Below are 19369 nucleotides of genomic sequence, written 5' to 3'. Positions count from 1 at the left end.
ACCATTGTACGTGAGTATAATATTATATTACAGACACCTTCTGGACCCAGTGCATTTAGGTCGGCTTGGGATCACACAGGTATGTTGGATTTTTGCGTGGATTTTTATGGTGGTTGTTGTATATGTTCATGAATATTGAACATTGTGCAGAAAAAGACAGCAGTTGGATAATAAATTGTGCAGCAAAAGATAGCAGTGAAATAATTTGTTAATTCGACAACAAGTGACCTTTACCTGACTAAAAAATGTTCTTGATTAAAATCATCTCAATCCTCATTGAAGAAAAAAAAATCCAAATAAATTTTCACAGTACATATGGTGCTACTTTCCTGTACGTGTGGGAATAAGCGCTTTCCGTGCATGTGTCGAAACTTTAAAGAGCCATATGTACTGTAAAACGTTGTACGATACACGTGTGAATAGATAATTCTCAACTCGTCTCGATTTATAGCACTCCCTTCGTTCGTATTTTAATTTATTACCACTCGTTGCGAATTTCCTATTTTCTGGACTTGTATCGTAAATAAATATTATTATATTACACTCCTAAGACCCTGAGATCACATATATTGTATAGTCCAAAACTTATTATGAAGTTTTATTGTGTAACTAAGGGTTCGAAATTCAAAAACACAACAATTGCTTCTTATCAGGAGGTTATAGTGAAATGCCTTTTTATGAAGTAAAACATCTCGTTTAAAAGAATAGTTATTTGTTTTACAAGGGGGCAAAATTATTGTTTAACCTCTCGTGCTAATATTGATACCCGAACAAGCGAAAGATTCCAAAATTATACGTCGAGCGTAGCGAGTGGTTCGAAAAATGGAATCGTTCAAGATTGCGAGGATTTCAAGGCACGAGGGTTAAATAGATTTTGCCACCGAGGGAAATACAACATTTTTCACGACATCAACACAAGGAATATACTAAATATAAAATATCAAACAAAATCAAAGCAAATAAATTCAAAATGAATGTTCTTAAATATTTATTATTCAAAATAATCGTAAAACTCAAAATTTGCATCTGATTACTTTGCACATGTGGATAAAATGCTACTCTCTCATTAGTTTTTGAGCAATCAAGAGGACCTTTTACCATGTTAGTGTGGTGAAAAAATATTTTGAATCCCATTTTATTAATGAAGGGGACCGGCCGAATAAACCGGCCTCTAATTTTTAACATTTTCCACATTTTCCGCCATCAAAAATGTATTAGTCTTATTATTGAAATAATTTGTATACGAATTTTCTTTAAACTTAAAATTAGATGTTTTGTTATGTAGGCTGAATCCTAAACATCTTATAGGACATTAATACACAAATCGACTAAGTACAGTAAGTTCAATAAAGCTGTGGTTCAGTAAAATTGTGGGTAGATACTTAGACAACAATATATATAAATACATAAAAATACGTAGGACCCATGACTCAATAACAAATAATGCTCATCGTACAAATACATGCCCTAACCAGGATTTGAACCCGGGACCATCGGCGGGTCAGCACTGGGCCAGACAGGTCGTCGAAACATAACATCTAAGTTTTTGAATAATGAGTGGTCTGGGAAAAAGGCTCCTTGGTTCATGGATGTACAGAAACGGATCTGAGTGGGAGATGAAGAAGGATATGCCCCACATCCATCATCCTAAGCTAGGAGACAGCATGGCGTCGCAGCAGCTGGCGGCCGAGAGCGAGAGGATTTCGGTGATATTCTCTTTAAAAAACCAAGTCGGCGGCTTGGTCCGTGTCTTGTATGTATTCCAGGATTTGGGTATAAACGTGCTCCATATTGAGTCCAGGAAATCTGCTACTAAAGTAGCCGAAGTGAGTAGTCTTGACTGGTACCTTGATTTTCATACATAATTTTTAATAAAGTTTAATTACAAACATATATGCTAATTATTTTAGGCAGATATACTTGTGGATTTGGAGTGTGATCCTCGTAGGATGGAGCAGTTCAAAAGAATGCTGAAGCGCGAGGTTCAAGATTTTGAAGTCATACAACTTCAAACCGGAGAGGTGTTTCCAACAACGACGCCGCTTCCTGCATCCTCTTGTTTTGGTACCTACCTTTTCATACTTGACTGTTATATATGCAGATTTGAATATTTTATATGTGTAGTTTAATATGTATCTGTTTAATTTACTGGAAGTTGAATGATAATTCAAGTATCGATTATGCTCTATAGGTTTTCAATGTGAGAAAATGAAATGTGACCTATCATCTGGATGTTACTTCTGAAAGACTTAAATATCTAAGAGACATGCACATGAGAGAGATGAGAATTTTTCGAATTTGCCAAATGCTAGCTACCATGGGCTGTATAATCCTATTTGACTCTTGACTCCTATAAAGTTATTTCTATTGGTCCTTGTTAGATTTCGGGAAGATGCCTTGGTTTCCTAGGAAGATGTCGGACCTCGACCGGGCGCAGAACGTGTTGATGTACGGGTCCGAGTTAGATGCTGACCACCCCGGTTTCAAGGATCCCGTGTACCGTAAGCGGCGTGAGCAGTTTGCTGCTATCGCCAACAATTACAAGTAGTAAGTATTATCTTCTTTAAACTTATCGATGTTTGATTTAACAGACATTGAATGCTAATGTGTAAAGCTTTATACATCGGTTTTAGAGAGTGCAAATCCTATGAGTAGTGTGTACTAATTATCCATTCTGTGCCTAAAATTAGGATAACACAACACCAGTCTCTCAGGTTAGGAATAAACCAACTAACGCGTATTTTTACTTCAAAATATAATTCAAAATTATAGAAATAATTTCAGTTGTGTAGATAATCCGATTCGACGACCGGTGTGGCCTAGTGGGTAGTGAAGGGTCATTATAGGCAGGGGCCTATGAAACCGATGGTCCCGGGTTCAAATGCCGGTAAGGGCATTTATTTGTGTGATGAACACAGATTCTCAGACATCAGTTCCTGACTCTGGGTATTTTTATGGCCCCAGCGTTTCGACCCCAAACGCCTCAAAAATGTAACCACAGCCGAGGGTGGCTTGTTTGCAGCATCAATGCAGGTATAGATACTGGGACGCTACATGCTTGCTGGATGGGACGACCTCTAGGTCGTGCCTAGGCTGGTGCCTTGGAAGATGGGACCTCTAGGTCGTCCCATCTTCCAAGGCACCAGCGTCATACCGTCAGGCCTCTTGCCGTCATCCCTTATCGACGGGCTCCAGTATGGCAGGAGCTTAGACGCTGACAAGAGCCCTTCAGATGATATCATCATATTATATTATACCTATCGTGTAGATATACAATCGTTACTTAAACTTTATTATCAACAAGCGAACATGTAAATGTACCTTTTTTTATAGCGGCCAACCCATACCGAAGGTCCAATATACTGAAGTCGAAATAAAAACATGGTAAGTTTACTAAGTTTTTTGTAGAGTTACATTCATCGATTGAAAAAATAACATTGGGCTCGATTAAACGAATAAATAATATTCCAAACAAATCACCTATAAGATTGACGAGGTTTTTGTACGAGTATTTGCTTTTATATTGTTAATGAAACTCGATTTGACCACAATTTTGGAAACAAATCTATTTTTCTCCATTGGTGAAGGTCGGATTCGAACCGGCGTCTGTAGCTCTCGGTGCTAACCCCTAGGCCACCTCACCTCGGCGGAACCGATAATTTGAGTTTTAATACACAACACATACATCATATTAATATATGCGTCTGCGGCCGATCGTAAAATCAGGCATATCATGAAATTCTTAGGTATATCGTGAATCGTCAAAATCATTTTCTTGTTCCGTGAGTGCTACGCTGGGCTCCTATTTCTGGACATTTTGCCCTTCGGGCATCTGAAGCAACCTAACGAAGCTATCCTACCTATATATTGGTTCAATGTTACTACTACCGTCAAAACATTATTACACAGGGAATTTACGATCGGCCTGATTATACGATCGGCCGCCGACATATGCGTAAAGTCTTAAGTCAGGCATGGGTATACACGTTATAATTTAGAGTAAGAGTAATAACAGAAATGTTAATTTGTTCGCTATTGACATGTACCGTTATAATAAAATAACATTGCAACGTAAACTAACAATGACGAAGAAAAGGAACATAAGTACATTATAATCGAGTAAAATGATCAAATAAAACAAGGTGAAGAAACAATGAGTCAGGAAACAATAAGGTTTAGAGAGTGGAGTCTTAAAACACATCGGAGAATATACACCTGTTGATCACAATAGGTTGCCAAAGATTTAATTAGCAATATTGTGGATTTTCTCTAGGAAATTCATCGATATGAATCCTGATTTTTTTACTTGCGCTTTATAGAAAAAAATCACGAATATTGGTCTAAGACCCACTTCAAACATTTGTAACAATTTATGCACAGCTAAAAACATTAAAATTGCTTTTATAAATGCAGTTTTATTTTTGGAGGAAGGGAGATTTTTTGTTAAAACTTACACCAAACTAAAATTCAAAAACATGATATTCGCGGTCCCGAGCACGTACATGCATCTCGCTCACACTTACGCTCAGTAAAAAAGAAAGAAGAACACAAACCAAGTAACCAACGCCATAATCACTGTGCACAGGGGGATAATCTTCCGAGAGCTACACAAGCTCTACCTGATGCACGCTTGCGAGGAGTACCTGGAGAACTGGCCGCAACTCGTCAAGTATTGTGGCTACAGGGAAGACAACATACCCCAGGTATGTAACAAATAAATACGCTTTATCTATAGCCTACCTTACTTACGCAGTACCGAACGGCGAGAAATTATTACGATTAAGTGCAAGAAAAAAACAATAATAAATTCAAACTCGAAACCGTAGCTTTATTCTTTTCTAGTTTCCAGAAGAAAGAAATTTGGACACCTGTGCATACTGGTTGAAATATATCCAATACATATCGACGTTACTTCTAGTTGGAGGACGTCAGCGCGTTCCTGAAGCGGAAGACTGGCTTCCAGCTCCGCCCAGTGGCAGGGTACCTCTCTCCCCGTGACTTTCTCTCCGGCCTCGCCTTTCGAGTCTTTCATTGCACCCAGTACATTCGCCATTCTTCTGATCCGTTTTACACTCCAGAACCGTAAGTTTTAACCATCGAAACGATAACATTAAGGTATTTTACAGGTTCCCAAGAACTTGAAAAAAATCGTGACACAAAAGCTTAATAAGTACTTTAAAAAAAAGTGAATATGATCGGTAATATAAATTATACTTAATAGTAGCCCCCGTTTGGCCTATTCTGACAGAATGGTAAATACGTAACCCTACACTGACCCAACATGCTCTTGGCCGATTGTTTTTTGAGTTAAATAACAAATACTTAATCGTATGTTATTTTAGTGACTGCTGCCATGAGCTGCTAGGGCACATGCCGTTGCTCGCCAACTCATCCTTCGCACAATTCTCTCAAGAGCTGGGACTGGCTTCTTTGGGTGCATCTGACGAGGACATTGACAAGTTGGCCACGGTAATCAAAATTCATTTAATTTTTTGAAAGGTGTGTTCGATTCTTTTGACAACCGGTCTGACCCAGTGGGTAGTTACCCTGCCTAAGAAGCCGATGGCCCGGATTTGAATCCCGGTAAGGGCATTCACCTATTTGTGAGATGAGCACAGATATTTGTTCCTGAGTTTTGGCTGTTTTCTATGTATTTAAGTATATATATATATATATATACTTAAATACATAGAACCGAACGTACCTACAACACAAGCCTTAATTGAGCTTAATTTAGTCAATTTGTCTAATAATGTCCTTATAAGATATATTTATTATTTATTTTAATTATCTATGTTTTCCCGCGACCGATTAAAAAATTGGTCCGACGCTCGGGAATTTACTCCTTACGAAGGAAAAAAAATACATAATAAAATTCAAGATCTAAACTGAGCAAATTGACAGTTGTTATTTTCAAATAATGAATAGAATCAGGCGTTACTATGCGGAAATCCATATTAATTAAAACAAACACTATTACTTTGCTATTCCACGAATAGATAACGTGCTAGTCAATCAGTGCTAAGTATAACGGGTTAGCACTGATTGACTAGCACGTTCAACATCATACGACAACGTGTAGGTAACACGGCAACGCGGTAGCGTCATAATACAATAAAGGGCTTCTTAGAGTCGGTTTATTGCAAGTTTAAATCTGGTTTCCAATGCTCCCATACATCCAATTGCAATCTCCTTTTAAACTTGTTGAAATTCACCTATTTACTACACTACATTCTAATTAGTTGACAATTAAAATACGTTTATTTCAGCTTTACTTCTTCACTGTGGAGTTCGGTCTTTGCCGCTCCCCGGACGGCTCGTTCCGCGTTTACGGCGCTGGCCTGCTTTCCTCAGTGGCGGAGCTAAAGCACGCCCTAATCACGAGCGCCAAACATAAGCGCTTCGATCCTGAAGTCACCGTCAGTGAAACCTGCATTATCACTTCTTACCAGAATGCTTATTACTATACGAACTCGTTCGAAGAGGCCAAAGAAAAAATGCGGTCAGTATTGTAGAAAAGAAGAAAATGGTCTTTCAGCTTTGTACTGAAGGGCGTTACACACTGATTTAAAATTTCACAATTTTTACATATCATTAATTACGAAAACGGGACTTAATCACGTATTTATATAGGTTATCGCGGGCTCGGTTTCCGCAACTCGACGTCATATAATCGCGCCTATTTTGCGTGGTGGGCTGACAGCACTACTCTTGCCAACCCAACTCCACCAAGAAGCCTAGCAGACCCTTGATGTTACCGACCACTTCTGGGAGAAATCCCGGCGAACCGAGGTGTTGTGCCCGGTACTCTGCCACCTCTGGGCATTCAAAAATGACGTGGTCGGCTGTCTCTTCTGCCTCAATGCACGCCCTGCACAGGGGGGCTATCTGTAACACGTAGGGTTAATAGGTGTTTGTTTAGTGCGGCGTGGCCAGTTATGGCCCCAGTCAGAAGCCGGAGCTGTGGCCTCTACAGCTGTCTCAGCCTGCTTGACAAACCGGGGTTGATTGTCGGGAGGGCTTCCTTCGCCTGCCTGCACGTACCTAGGTTAGACCAGGACTGGCAGTAACTGGAAAAGGATAACGTCCATCAGTGTCCTCAGACGTCCTGCGATTTTGGTTAAAGGGGTGTACACCTTCTTGATAGAGTGCTGCTTCTCCAGTACTGTGCCAACTTCGTCCGAAATGTTGGAGATAATTTTAAAATTGAATTATACGAGATTAAGTCCCACTAGGGTGTTAATTTCTAAACAAATAGACTCCTTTGTTTGATTTGGTGAGGTTTGTAGGAAACGATCTATCAAGGCCGTGGACGTGGTTTCCGTGTAGTCCAACCCTCACGTAGCACAGAATACAGAAAAATGTTCACAATATTTACTCCGTAATGAAATTACAATTGCTTCGTTTGTCTTTTTTTCGGTTTAAAACTTGTCTCATGTGTGTTTGTATAATCATGTGCAAGCAAAAGTTTATTGCAGTGCATTTGCTGAAGGCATCCAGCGTCCCTTCGGCGTGCGATACAACCCGTACACGCAGAGCATAGAGGTGCTAAGCAACGCCCAAAAGATAACTGCTCTCGTGAGGGAATTGCAAGGAGATATATGCATCGTGTCCTCCGCCATCAAGAAGATCTCCGCCCAGGACTCCACGGACGTCGAGAATATTGCCAACATGTTGCAAAGCGGCTTACAGGTATCATAATCATCAGCCAAAACTCCACTGCTAGATGAAAGCATACCCCAAGGATCTCCACAACCTCCTGTGAAAAAATAACTGCCGTCTATGCTGTAAATTGGCAGTAGATACAGCTAATTATTTTTTGTTACAGAAATTTATTGCAGTACTCGAAAAATAACAGACACCATCCCAAATCAAGTCATGTCTGTGACAAATGAAGAAACTATGGAAGGATAATAAAGCAGCTTACTTACTTCTTTTGCGCAATAAAAGACAGGGATATATATGGACAAATGATGCAAGCTGGGAGTCCTACTAAATCAGAACGTCGAAGTTCTAAAGACCATCCCATAAGTTTTCACTATAAATAATAATAACAAGCCAAAAATACTAAATAAAATAGTCTGGAAATCTGAATCAACTTTTTTATAACAATATCTATACCTTTTTGAATGGAATAAAATATTAAAAAAAAAGGAAAATGAAGAAAAGTAAAAACTGCATACTGAAAATGTAGCAATCCTCTTTGATATTCCTCCTTTAATTATTGTCAGTTTGTTCGTACGAATTGAGGATTGTTAAGTTTATCCTCAAAATCTAGAAATAAAAAGCCATACCATGCCATAGTCATGTTATGATTATACCGAAATTAATTTGCCGAAATTATTATTTTGACCTGACTAATGAACTTATGATTATACGTTTATTTCTAGAAATATCTTTAAAATTAATATTTCCGTAAGTATTCATATTCAATTTCTGAAAAAGCCCATTTGAATTTGATGTGGATTTGTTTGAGGCTTTTAAAAAGTTTTAAATTAAACAGTTCACGATCATCGTCGTCATTGTAGCCTCCTGTCGTCCACTGCTAAGCGTAGGCCTTTCTTCGTGTACGCCATTTATCCCGGTCCTGAGCCTCATCCAGGAGTGCCCCGCGATCTTCCGAATGCCGTCCACCCAACGAGCCAACGGACGCCAGGCGCTTCTTTCATACAAAAGCGGCCACCAATAAGTCAACATTTTGGTACACCTGCCATAACTCTGCCATGTTCCGCCTAATTCCATTTCAGCATGGAAGTCACCCACGTCTCGCACCTTACGGCCTGATTCGAAGAATGAGATACGATAACGAAAAGTTCTGTTTTACATAAGTTCTCAGTTCTCATTTAGATATCGTTTGTATGTCGTATAATTGACAAAAGCAGCTCTATTCAGGCTACCAACGTCATTTTAGAAATATCATAGATAGATCTTATTATTGGGATCACAGCAGAATCGAAATAAACGTCAATTTACACAAGTCGTTCAGTTATCGATCTTTCCAAGATCTTAAACGTGTCTTAATCATTCTTCTAATCGGGCTGTTAGTGCGGCGACAGATCGGATTTCGACATTACCTACCAACAGCAATTAGGTACAAATATGTAAAAATATGGGTGTACACATCTTACTCAAAAATACGTCCCATAGCACAATATAGCAGTAAATATGTCCCATAGCGGTCAAGTGTAAAAATATGGGTGTACACATCTTACTCAAAAATATGTCCCATAGTACAATATAGCAGTAAATATGTCCCATAGCAGTCAAGTGTAAAAATATGGGTGTACACATCTTACCTCTTTCTAAATAACAGTAAAATTCTTAATGAACATGCTATAAAAAGAAAAGAGATAATTTGTGGAGCATAACTCTTCGTTAACTTTAAATCGCCGGTTTTAACTAATTACAAGTTATGGCGGACGTTTGCTCTTTCACTCATTTTATTATTTCATCTTAACCCGTTTTATGCTGTGTAGTGCCCAATTTTCCATTAATCATAAATAAAAAGTAGTATTAGTAGGTAGTATGAGTAGTAGTATTAAAAAGTAAAGATTATAAATAAATAAATAAATAGTTTTTGCTGAGAAGTCATAGAACAGTAGAAATCTGGAAAAAATTACTGTTTTTCTAAAAATGTTGATATTTTTTTGTCATTGGTGTCTTTCGAGCTTGATTAGGAAAGTACATAAATACAGTCAGCATCAAAAGTAGCAAAAGGCTAATCGTCAAAGTATCAGTCAATGATAACTTAACACAACGACATATTTAGAAAAATTAGACTAAAGGCAGGATTCCACCAGAGTGCGGTACTGTGCGGCACAAGCATATAAAATTCAGTCCCAATTCCCAATCAGTGTGCACAGTGCAGCACACTGATGGAATACCGCCTTAACTGATACTTTTGAATGCAAACTGTAGTAGATATGATCAGAGCCCCTAGTGTAAATTTATTCGATAGTGAAACTTGACGTACGCGTTTGCGTTAAGTGTCATTTTGTATGGGATTTAGAAACAGCGCGCCAAGCGGGACGTTTTGGAAACTCAATATCGTTTGATATTTATATCGTTATATTGTTCAATATTGTTTTGATATCGAATAAATTTACACTAGGGGTACTGAAGTTGATTTAAATATATAACTGACAGATCGAAGTTCTGTAGGGCTAAGATGGTTCGCTCTTTATCATTTGTCACCATGCTTGTCACGTTCTAACAAGTATGTAAGTGCGAAAGTGTGGAGCTGCAGTGGCATCATGGTTCCATTTTTATCACTTGTCACTCTCCCCGTCATTTTCGCGTTTCTATACTTATTAGAACGTGACAGGCATGGTGACAAATGATAAAGAGCCGATAATCTTAGCCCTACTGGAGTAGACCATCTTAGCCCTACTGGAGTAGACCATCTTAGCCCTACTGGAGTAGACAAAGATAGATTTTACTATGAATTCAATAAAACACGCCAAAAGAATTTCATACTTTATTGGATCGTGATAGTAAATAGACGTAAGGATGTAAATAATATTTTTACAGTATATTTAATAAATTTACATTACAATTATGAGCATTAATATAATTTATAGTGATCTTTATAGATATGTACAACTTCATTTATAAATCTATTTTAGCGATAGGTATATTCCTTGTAAAAGCTACACTAAAAAACAACGTGAAAATGGTGACTAATACTCAATGCGTACTAAAATATTCTTCTCTCATTCATGCCAAGTATATCCATTAAAGAATAAGCAATCTACAAATCATTTTATAATTAGGTCTAAGTATAAAGTTCATACCTAAGTTATATTCAAATAAGTTTTTATTACAATAGACATGTCCACACCGGTGTATGTTCGAATATGTTGACACATACTGACGTTGTGTTCGCCGAACGTTTATTGCAATTCACATTACAAATTGGTCAATTGCGTTAAGGATTAGGCAACATTGTTGAAGTTTAGCAGATTTTGCATCAGAAAATGAAGTTTTTTCACAAAATGTATTGAAATTATTGCTACAGGTTCCAAAATTAACTTTTAAGCGTCGGTCAAAAGTATACTTTTCTCAAACGGGTCAAATACGTTAGGGAAAACTTTAAGCGTCTCTCCTAAGTCCATTTGTATTACGATATCCGCAACACAAACCTTAACTCGTATTAAAAAAGTTTTTGACTCAAACGCAAGTCGCAAAGGCGTATTCCGTAAAGGGACCTGGCATACAAACTTAATACTTAGGAGAGGGAAGTATACTCGTACAGTCGCCATCAGATATATCGGAGCAGCCGAGGTGCTCAAAAATATCTGGACATGCACTCTAGCGTCTTGAAAATAGAGGCGTGTTCAGATATTTGTGAGCACCTTGGCCGCTTCGATATATCTGATAGCGACTTTACTCGTCCATGCAAAAAGAGAAAATGTTTTTCCACTTCTAAATATTTGCAGGTGTCCATGGGCGGCGGTAATCGCTTACCATCAGGTGATCCGTCTGCTCGTTTGCCTCCTCTACCATAAAAATATATATATATATATATATATATATATTTACCATTCTCCATGATTTTTAGTATGTTATTGACACGATGAAGAAATAGGTTTATAGGTGTTCCTTTTTAGGGTTCCGTAGCCAAATGGCAAAAAACGGAACCCTTATAGATTCGTCATGTCCGTCTGTCTGTCCGATTCTGTCACAGCCACTTTTTTCCGAAACTATAAGAGCTATACTGTTCAAACTAAGTAAGTGGATGTATTCTATGAACCGCATTAAGATGTTCACACAAAAATAGAAAAAAAACAATAAATTTTGGGGGTTCCCCATACTTAGAACTGAAACTCAAAAAATCTTTTTTCATCAAACCCATACGTGTGGGGTATCTATGGATAGGTCTTCAAAAATGATATTGAGGTTTCTAATATCATTTTTTTCTAAAATGAATAGTTTGCGCGAGAGACACTTCCAAAGTGGTAAAATGTGTGTCCCCCCCCCCATAACTTCTAAAATAACAGAATGAAAAAACTAAAAAAAATATATGATATACATTGTCATGCAAACTTCCACTGAAAATTGGTTTGAACGAGATCTAGTAAGTAGTTTTTTTTAATACGTCATAAAATTTAAAAAAAAATTTTTTTTCATCAAACCCATACGTGTGGGGTATCTATGGATAGGTCTTCAAAAATGATATTTAGGTTTCTAATATAATTTTTTTCTAAACTGAATAGTTTGAGCGAGAGACACTTCCAAAGTGAAAAAATGTGTGTCCCCCCCCCCCTGTAACTTCTAAAATAACAGAATGAAAAATCTAAAAAAAAAAATATGATATACATTACCATGCAAACTTCCACCAAAAATTGGTTTGAACGAGATCTAGTGAGTAGTTTTTTTTTTTAATACGTCACAAAATGTAAAAAAAATTTTTTTTCATCAAACCCATACGTGTGGGGTATCTATGGGTAGGTCTTCAAAAAGGATATTTAGGTTCCTAATATCATTTTTTTCTAAACTGAATAGTTTGCGCGAGAGACACTTCCAAAGTGGTAAAATGTGTGTCCAAAGTGGTAAAATGTTGAACAAGATCTAGCAAGTAGATTTTTTTTTATACGTCTCAAATGGTACGGAACCCTTCATGCGCGAGTCCGACTCGCACTTGGCCGCTTTTTTTTTCAAATATTGCAAACAAAGTTTTTTTTCCTTTTTTCATTAAAGCGAAACCTATAAACCCAGTGTTGTAGGTAGTTCTATAATAAGGTATATCTACCCGTTATTATTTTAATAAACCAGTTGTCATCTGAGCTCGGTGTTTGATTTACTACATGGTGGCAGCGGTGAAAAATAAATAGTTTTTGTGCAGTTATTGGAGTTTATTGGTGTAAGAATTATAAGTTATTGTGTTTGTGCTAAAGTGTACTTCAAATGGAACATGCGAGACCGCCTCCCGAGCTCAACACCGACGGGAGCCCCGTCAGCCGGGCTGACGCGTGGCAATGTTGGAAGATGCAATTCAATTTATTTCTTAAGGCATCTGGAGTAGTTAAAGAAGACTCCGCGACTCAGGCCAGTTTGCTTATCAACTTAATTGGACCCGAGGGGTTCAATGCATATCAAACATTCGAGTTCAACAAAGAAAGTGATCGCGATGATATAAAAATCCTTCAAGAAAAGTTCGATGGATATTTTGGTCTGAAACCGAACATAACTTTAGCGAGATACAAATTTTTTACTCGCAGCCAAGAAGATGGAGAAACTATAAGCCAGTACGTAACGGCACTTAGATTATTAACAAAAAACTGTGCATTTTCCTCATTGGAACAGGATTTGATTCGCGACCGTATCGTCTGCGGCATAAGTAGCACTATCGTGAGAGACCGACTGCTTCGTACGGAGGATTTGACACTCGATAAGGCGATAAAAATTTGCCAAGCGGATGAGATATCGAGTGACGGTTCCCGGAGACTAGACGCACTCAAAATAAGCGCGGGTCCCTCGCAAGTGGACGCCGTGCAGCTCCGTGGCGGCAGGGCTGGCCGCGGGGCCCGAGGCGGCGGGCGCTGGAGGCCGAGCCGCGGCGCCTGGGGCGCCCGGCCCGGGGGCAGCGGCGCGGCGCCGCCGGCTCGCCAGCGCGCCCCGTGTCCGGGGTGCGGCCAGACCTGTGACCCCGGCAAGTGTCCGGCTAATGGAGTGCAGTGTTTCATGTGTCAGGGCTATGGGCATTTTGCGCGAATGTGTGTGAGTAAATCGGTAAATAATAAAAAGGTGTATGACATTGCGGTTTGTGACGATGAATCGGGTAATGAGTACGAGTCGTTTTATGTACCGGTGATTGCTAATGTTTCGTCAGTGAGTTCATCATCAAAGGACTGGTATGAGACACTAAGAAGTGAGTATGGCGAGGAAAATTTTAAACTTGACAGTGGTGCCGATATAAATATGTTATCTTATCACAGGTATTTGCAATTAGGTTGTGACCCAAAACTGATTGTAGACGAACCGAGCACGAGATTGTTTTCTTATTCTCGCGATGTTATTCCTATTAAAGGTGTTTCTATTATGGATTGGTATTATAAAAACCGAGTTTATAAACTAAAATTTGCAATAGCTGATGACGAGCATTCTGAAAGCGTACTGGGGCGTGACAGTTGTACCGAGTTAGGGTTAATTAAACGTGTCCATTCTGTAGATTTATCTAAATATAGTAATTTATTTGAAGGGCTGGGCTGTCTTCCAGGGCTGTACCACATAGTGGTGGATGAGACTGTTCAGCCGGTTATTAGTGCCACTCGGAAGGTACCGATAGGTCTACATGATAAATTGCGGCAAGAGCTAGATAGAATGGTACAGTTAGGAGTTATTCGTAAAGTGAGTCATCCCACGCGATGGGTAAATGCGTTAGTTATCGTGGCTAAGAAAAATGGGTCACTTCGTATCTGCCTTGATCCCCGCCCGCTCAACTGCGCCGTGCAACGCGCTCACTTCCAACTGCCGACTATCAATGAAATAGCTGCTAAACTTCACGGGGCCCAGTACTTTTCAGTTTTAGATGCTAGTTCGGGGTTTTGGGCTATACAATTGGATGAAGAGAGTGCCGACTTATGCACGTTTGGCACGCCATTTGGCAGATACCAGTATCTTCGCTTGCCATATGGAATTAATTGTGCTTCGGAAGTATTTCATGCTAAGATTAAACAGCTGTTAGAAAATTTAGATGGAGTCGACTCGTTCATTGACGATATTATTTGTTGGGGCCGCACGAAGGAAGAACATGACGAAAGGTTAAATAAATTATTAAAAAGGGCAACGGAAATAAATTTGAAATTTAATAAGGATAAATGTAAGTTACGTGTAGAGGAAGTAACGTACTTAGGACACGTATTCAATAAAAACGGTATGAGACCCGATCCCGAGAAGATTAGGGCCATAAAAGATATGCCCACGCCTGAGGATAAAAAATCGCTTGAGCGATTTTTAGGTGCAATAAAAGCGATCGACATTAAAATCAAAGTGATTTGTTAAGATTTAATAATAATAATAATTCAGCCTATATACGTCCCACTGCTGGGCACAGGCCTCCTCTCATGCGCGAGAGGGCTCGGGTTATAGTCCCCACGCTAGCCCAATGCGGATTGGGGACTTCACATACACCTGTTAAGATTTAGTTAGTGGAAACCGTTTTCATAGAAAAAGTACCGTTATTTCGGTTGGGATCACAAAGCTATTCTTCCCTCTTAAAGACACAAAATGGACAATAGGGAACACTCCAGTGTGGACGTTACAGTTTTTAATAAACGAAGAAAAAAAAAATTGGCACAAGACAATTCGAACCTACCTAGATGCCAACTGATTTATTTAGTGATTTTAGAACTACTATAGTCATTTTTGACAGCTGGTGACATCGATGAAGTCATGAGACGACTAAAATTGCTATTTGTCCCATTCATGTTTTCTAGACACGCCAGTCCACCTAAGCCAACATTTACTCGCACATAAACAAACAGAACAAAGTGTGGGGTGTACGTCATATTTTCATAGAAATCGTTGATGTCATTGCCACACTTTGTAATTGACATTCCATGCAGATTTAGCATGGTCCGACTGTAACGTCGAATTAAAATTCTACGGTTTGCTGGTCATGTCGCTCACACGGTCATGTCACAAGCTGCCATTTAAACACGTCGAATTGAGCCAATAAAATTTTCTACAATAAAATGTTCTTAATGACTTTTATTGACTAAATACAAGTTCTACGAGTCTTTGCAGTCATAGGAATTTCTTATCCTTTTATGTGCTTTCTCTATTTCTAACGACACCAATGTATTATAAAAGGTTTATTTCAATAATCTATGATACCAAAAAATCTAGTAAATTCAGAAGGTACATTTTTTATAAATGATGGACAATGTTATTTTTTCGTACCATGGATTGTAAGTTTTAATTAAACTTCTGATTATATTTAATATACAAACTTTAAATGATAAAAAACAAATATTCATTAACTGCGTATGAAAATTGCTTCACCACTGTGACAATTAAGTTACATAACACTTTGATGCACATTGCTGGTTCGACAAGTAATAATGTATTGACGCTACGTACCGCCCTTACTTATCGACCCGAAAATGTACAGATCAGGGCTCGGAATCAGCTTTATTTTTCAAACCGTTTTCGTTCATTTACCCGGAAACGAAAAGGATTTAGTTTCCAAGAACTGTTCCATTGAGATACCACTTTATGCCAAATTCGTTCGTCTTTCGTTTTTGCGGAACGAATCTAACGAGGTAAATTATTAACAATAATATTAATTTTAGTAATGTATATGTAAAATGTTAATTTGCTTATTCCATAGTTTAACATGTAAATTGGTTTAATGAATAACAACGAATACGCGAATACGAATAAATATGAATATTGTTATCTCATTCAAACGTCTGAGCTTAGTCGGTAGGTATTATACCGTTCCCCGCAAAAAAATGGCTCTCTCTTCTTACAGGTAAGGAGAGAGATTCCATCAACTAGCCAGATGTTTAATGAACAAAATAATACAATGGTTTTGGACCGATATTAACAGGTATTTCAATACCGATTCCGAGGCCTGTTACAGAAAAGTAACAGTATTATGTGTCAATTGTCAACAAAGACTGATATTGACAGGGATATGGACCGTGATTACTTTTTGTTTAGATTTTGAGCTTCCGATATTTCGATGCAGTTACATGTCAGACCGCGCTTGGTCTACCCTCATTCGTGCGCGTCACCTGCGTTCGATTTAAACTTTACCACTGGCGATCGCACTTATTGGTCTATTCAAGCACACCCACACAGTGTCACTACGCGTGTTTGATTTGGATATCACTGGTTTTTTACACAAACAAATCACAGGATTCCACACATTTGACAGTCATTCATTTCTCAGTTAACAAAAGGTAATCACATATCCCGGTCAATATAACTCTAGTGAAACTAACCGTGAATCATTCGAAACTATATTTATCAACATGGTAAAATAAGCGCTTGATTTTAAACATCCAATAAGAAATCTGAGTTATTTACTACATCTGGAACACACAATCTATCTAAAATTGAGGGTAAATTCTATAATAGTTAAGTGGAGGGAATATTATAGTCTTAGCTTAAAGTTAGGTCAGTGGGCAATGTTGAAAAAAGTGAACCTCGTTTTCATTTGGAGTTTGAAAATTTTGAGTTTATTAGACTCGGAATCAGGAGAATCTAATGACCGCGATCCGGATCTGGACCGCCGACCCATTTTAGGCGGACCTTAAATAAAGAGTAATTTGTATTACTGAGTACGTAATTTAATAAAATGTATCCAGGGCCTTGTCTTTGCTGCTGTCAATTGGACATATGCAGTTCGCGGAGTACGAATTCGCTTATCAAGTGAAAACCGCGATGGTAATTTTATTTTAGAAACCGGACCCCTAAAGAAAATAATTTATGATCCCTGATCGTACTTTTGTTAATAAGTAATAGAATTATCTTATCAAAAATCACTCCTGGATGTATTTGATATAACAAAGAAATATAATGTTATACAGTCAGCATCAAAAGTAGCGGATCAAATAACGTTTCATAAGTAACTACCATTCTGTAACAGCTTAACAAAAAGTGATGTCTTGAATATAGAACAACTAAGACTGTAAAAGATATACTTTTGAACGCGAATTTTATAAATATATCTATTTTTGGAAAAGTTATCTGCAATATCAGATAATTTTGGCGCGGTGTTTCATCCGCTACTATTGATGCTGACTGTACATGAAAACATAACACTTTGAATCTAAAATTATGACTGATATTTTTTCCTATTTCAAGCTATTTTTTTTTGCTTCAGAAATACAGAGGATCACTTTTTTCAAATTTCCGTGGTACAGGTAAAACGTACATTGAATGGAAAATGGATTATTTGTAAGGCTAGCATTGACATGTCTCGTCCCCTGGTCCCCCTAACACCAGTATTTCGTTCACATATCTTGAAGATATTTTAATTCTAATCATTTTTTTACGCGATATAACACTAATGCTGATCCGCACATGTGCGAGCGAGATAGCGGTACGCAGGTATGTGATGATGTCCCGCTCGCACTCCTAAGAGACGCGCGGATCCGTATCATTGTGAAACCGCCTTACAATATACTCGCTGTATTCAATTTTATTATTTGATTAATGCACTACTAGGCAATGTTAAAAGAATAGATAATTGACATAGCGAATTCTTTTGAAAAATGTATATTTATATTCTTTTAATTGTATAAAAATAATTATGTAGACTGTCTACTATTAGGAGTGAATCAAAAATTACAAATGTAATGTTAAAATTTTTAAAACCATCTGCTACACCATTTTGAAACTTTCCTAATATCCATCAAAATATTTAGGCTAAATACCTTATCAAATGACAAATTCAAAATTAATTTAATAAAAGGAACTATACACTAGTATAAAATACAACACAATACAAGAATAAGCGCAGGATGATCACATGATGCGGAGAGATGAAATTCATGTGACCAGTACGGCTACCACCAGTTTGACATTGATATTCGCTCTCGTCCATGTAATTTACTTTCTATGCATCTTACTCGTACTCGTAGTGAATATGTCAGTGTCAAATTCGTGGTAAGGCAACATATCTGTTCCCTGCGGAAACCCAAAAGACTGGCTACATTCCCCCGTTGGGCGGCGGTGACGCATATTCTTTAGCCATTCCTAGGTTAAACTCGGCTAAAGAATAAGTATCGCCGTCCAGCGGGGGAATGTAGCCAGTCTTATGGGCACCCTTCCACAGGGACCAGAGCCATCTCTGGGGACGCACAAAGACTCGCGTAGTGGATTTTTTAATTCTGGAAAATAATATGGGCCTCTCACCACGTGATTAAAGGGCCATTTTTCCAATACTTCTGAAAATGCTAAAGAAGGTAATATTTCATGACTTGGTTAACAAATTGGCAGTATGTTTAGCTTTACGGATTATATTGAGGTACATTCTTGTGGAATGTCCCAAATCATTAAACTATAATTTACATTAAAACTGTCATTTGATAAAATATTTTCTTACATCACTTTAACCCCTTGATGATTAAATATACGTATTAAAACGTGACCTTATATTCAAAGGTCAAAGGTTATAGTAAAGGTCAGATCAGTTCTTATCCTAGGCTTTCCAGGGGTTATACCACCTCGACTCCTTACAATATTCAAAAAGTATATCTTACTTCCTAAAACACAGTCACGTGCAGATAATACATTTCTTTGGACCAAAGTTCAACCTTCAAATCATCTATATCCCTAAGTTTCTAATAAGACGCAATTTATTCGCATATTCCGTAAATACGATGCAAGCCAGATTTAAGTACAATGATTCCTA

The 19369-nt window shown here is 38.0% G+C and overlaps 1 protein-coding gene across 1 annotated transcript; it reads left to right on the top strand.

The window, feature by feature from the left end:
* Positions 1-8094, top strand: LOC133523999 (tryptophan 5-hydroxylase 1-like). The gene is made up of 11 exons (XM_061859758.1): positions 1-79; positions 1476-1826; positions 1911-2064; positions 2382-2547; positions 3334-3384; positions 4586-4703; positions 4919-5082; positions 5343-5469; positions 6270-6502; positions 7479-7692; positions 7829-8094. Exons 2-11 carry the CDS (start codon positions 1554-1556, stop codon positions 7853-7855), a joined length of 1527 nt encoding a protein of 508 aa, XP_061715742.1. The 5' UTR covers positions 1-79; positions 1476-1553; the 3' UTR covers positions 7856-8094.
* The last annotated feature ends 11275 nt before the right edge of the window (positions 8095-19369 follow it).

Source organism: Cydia pomonella, chromosome 13 (assembly GCF_033807575.1).
Source record: "Cydia pomonella isolate Wapato2018A chromosome 13, ilCydPomo1, whole genome shotgun sequence".
NCBI lineage: Eukaryota > Metazoa > Arthropoda > Insecta > Lepidoptera > Tortricidae > Cydia > Cydia pomonella.
The sequence above is the reverse complement of the archived record's forward strand: the minus strand, read 5'-3'. Positions and strand labels throughout refer to the sequence as shown.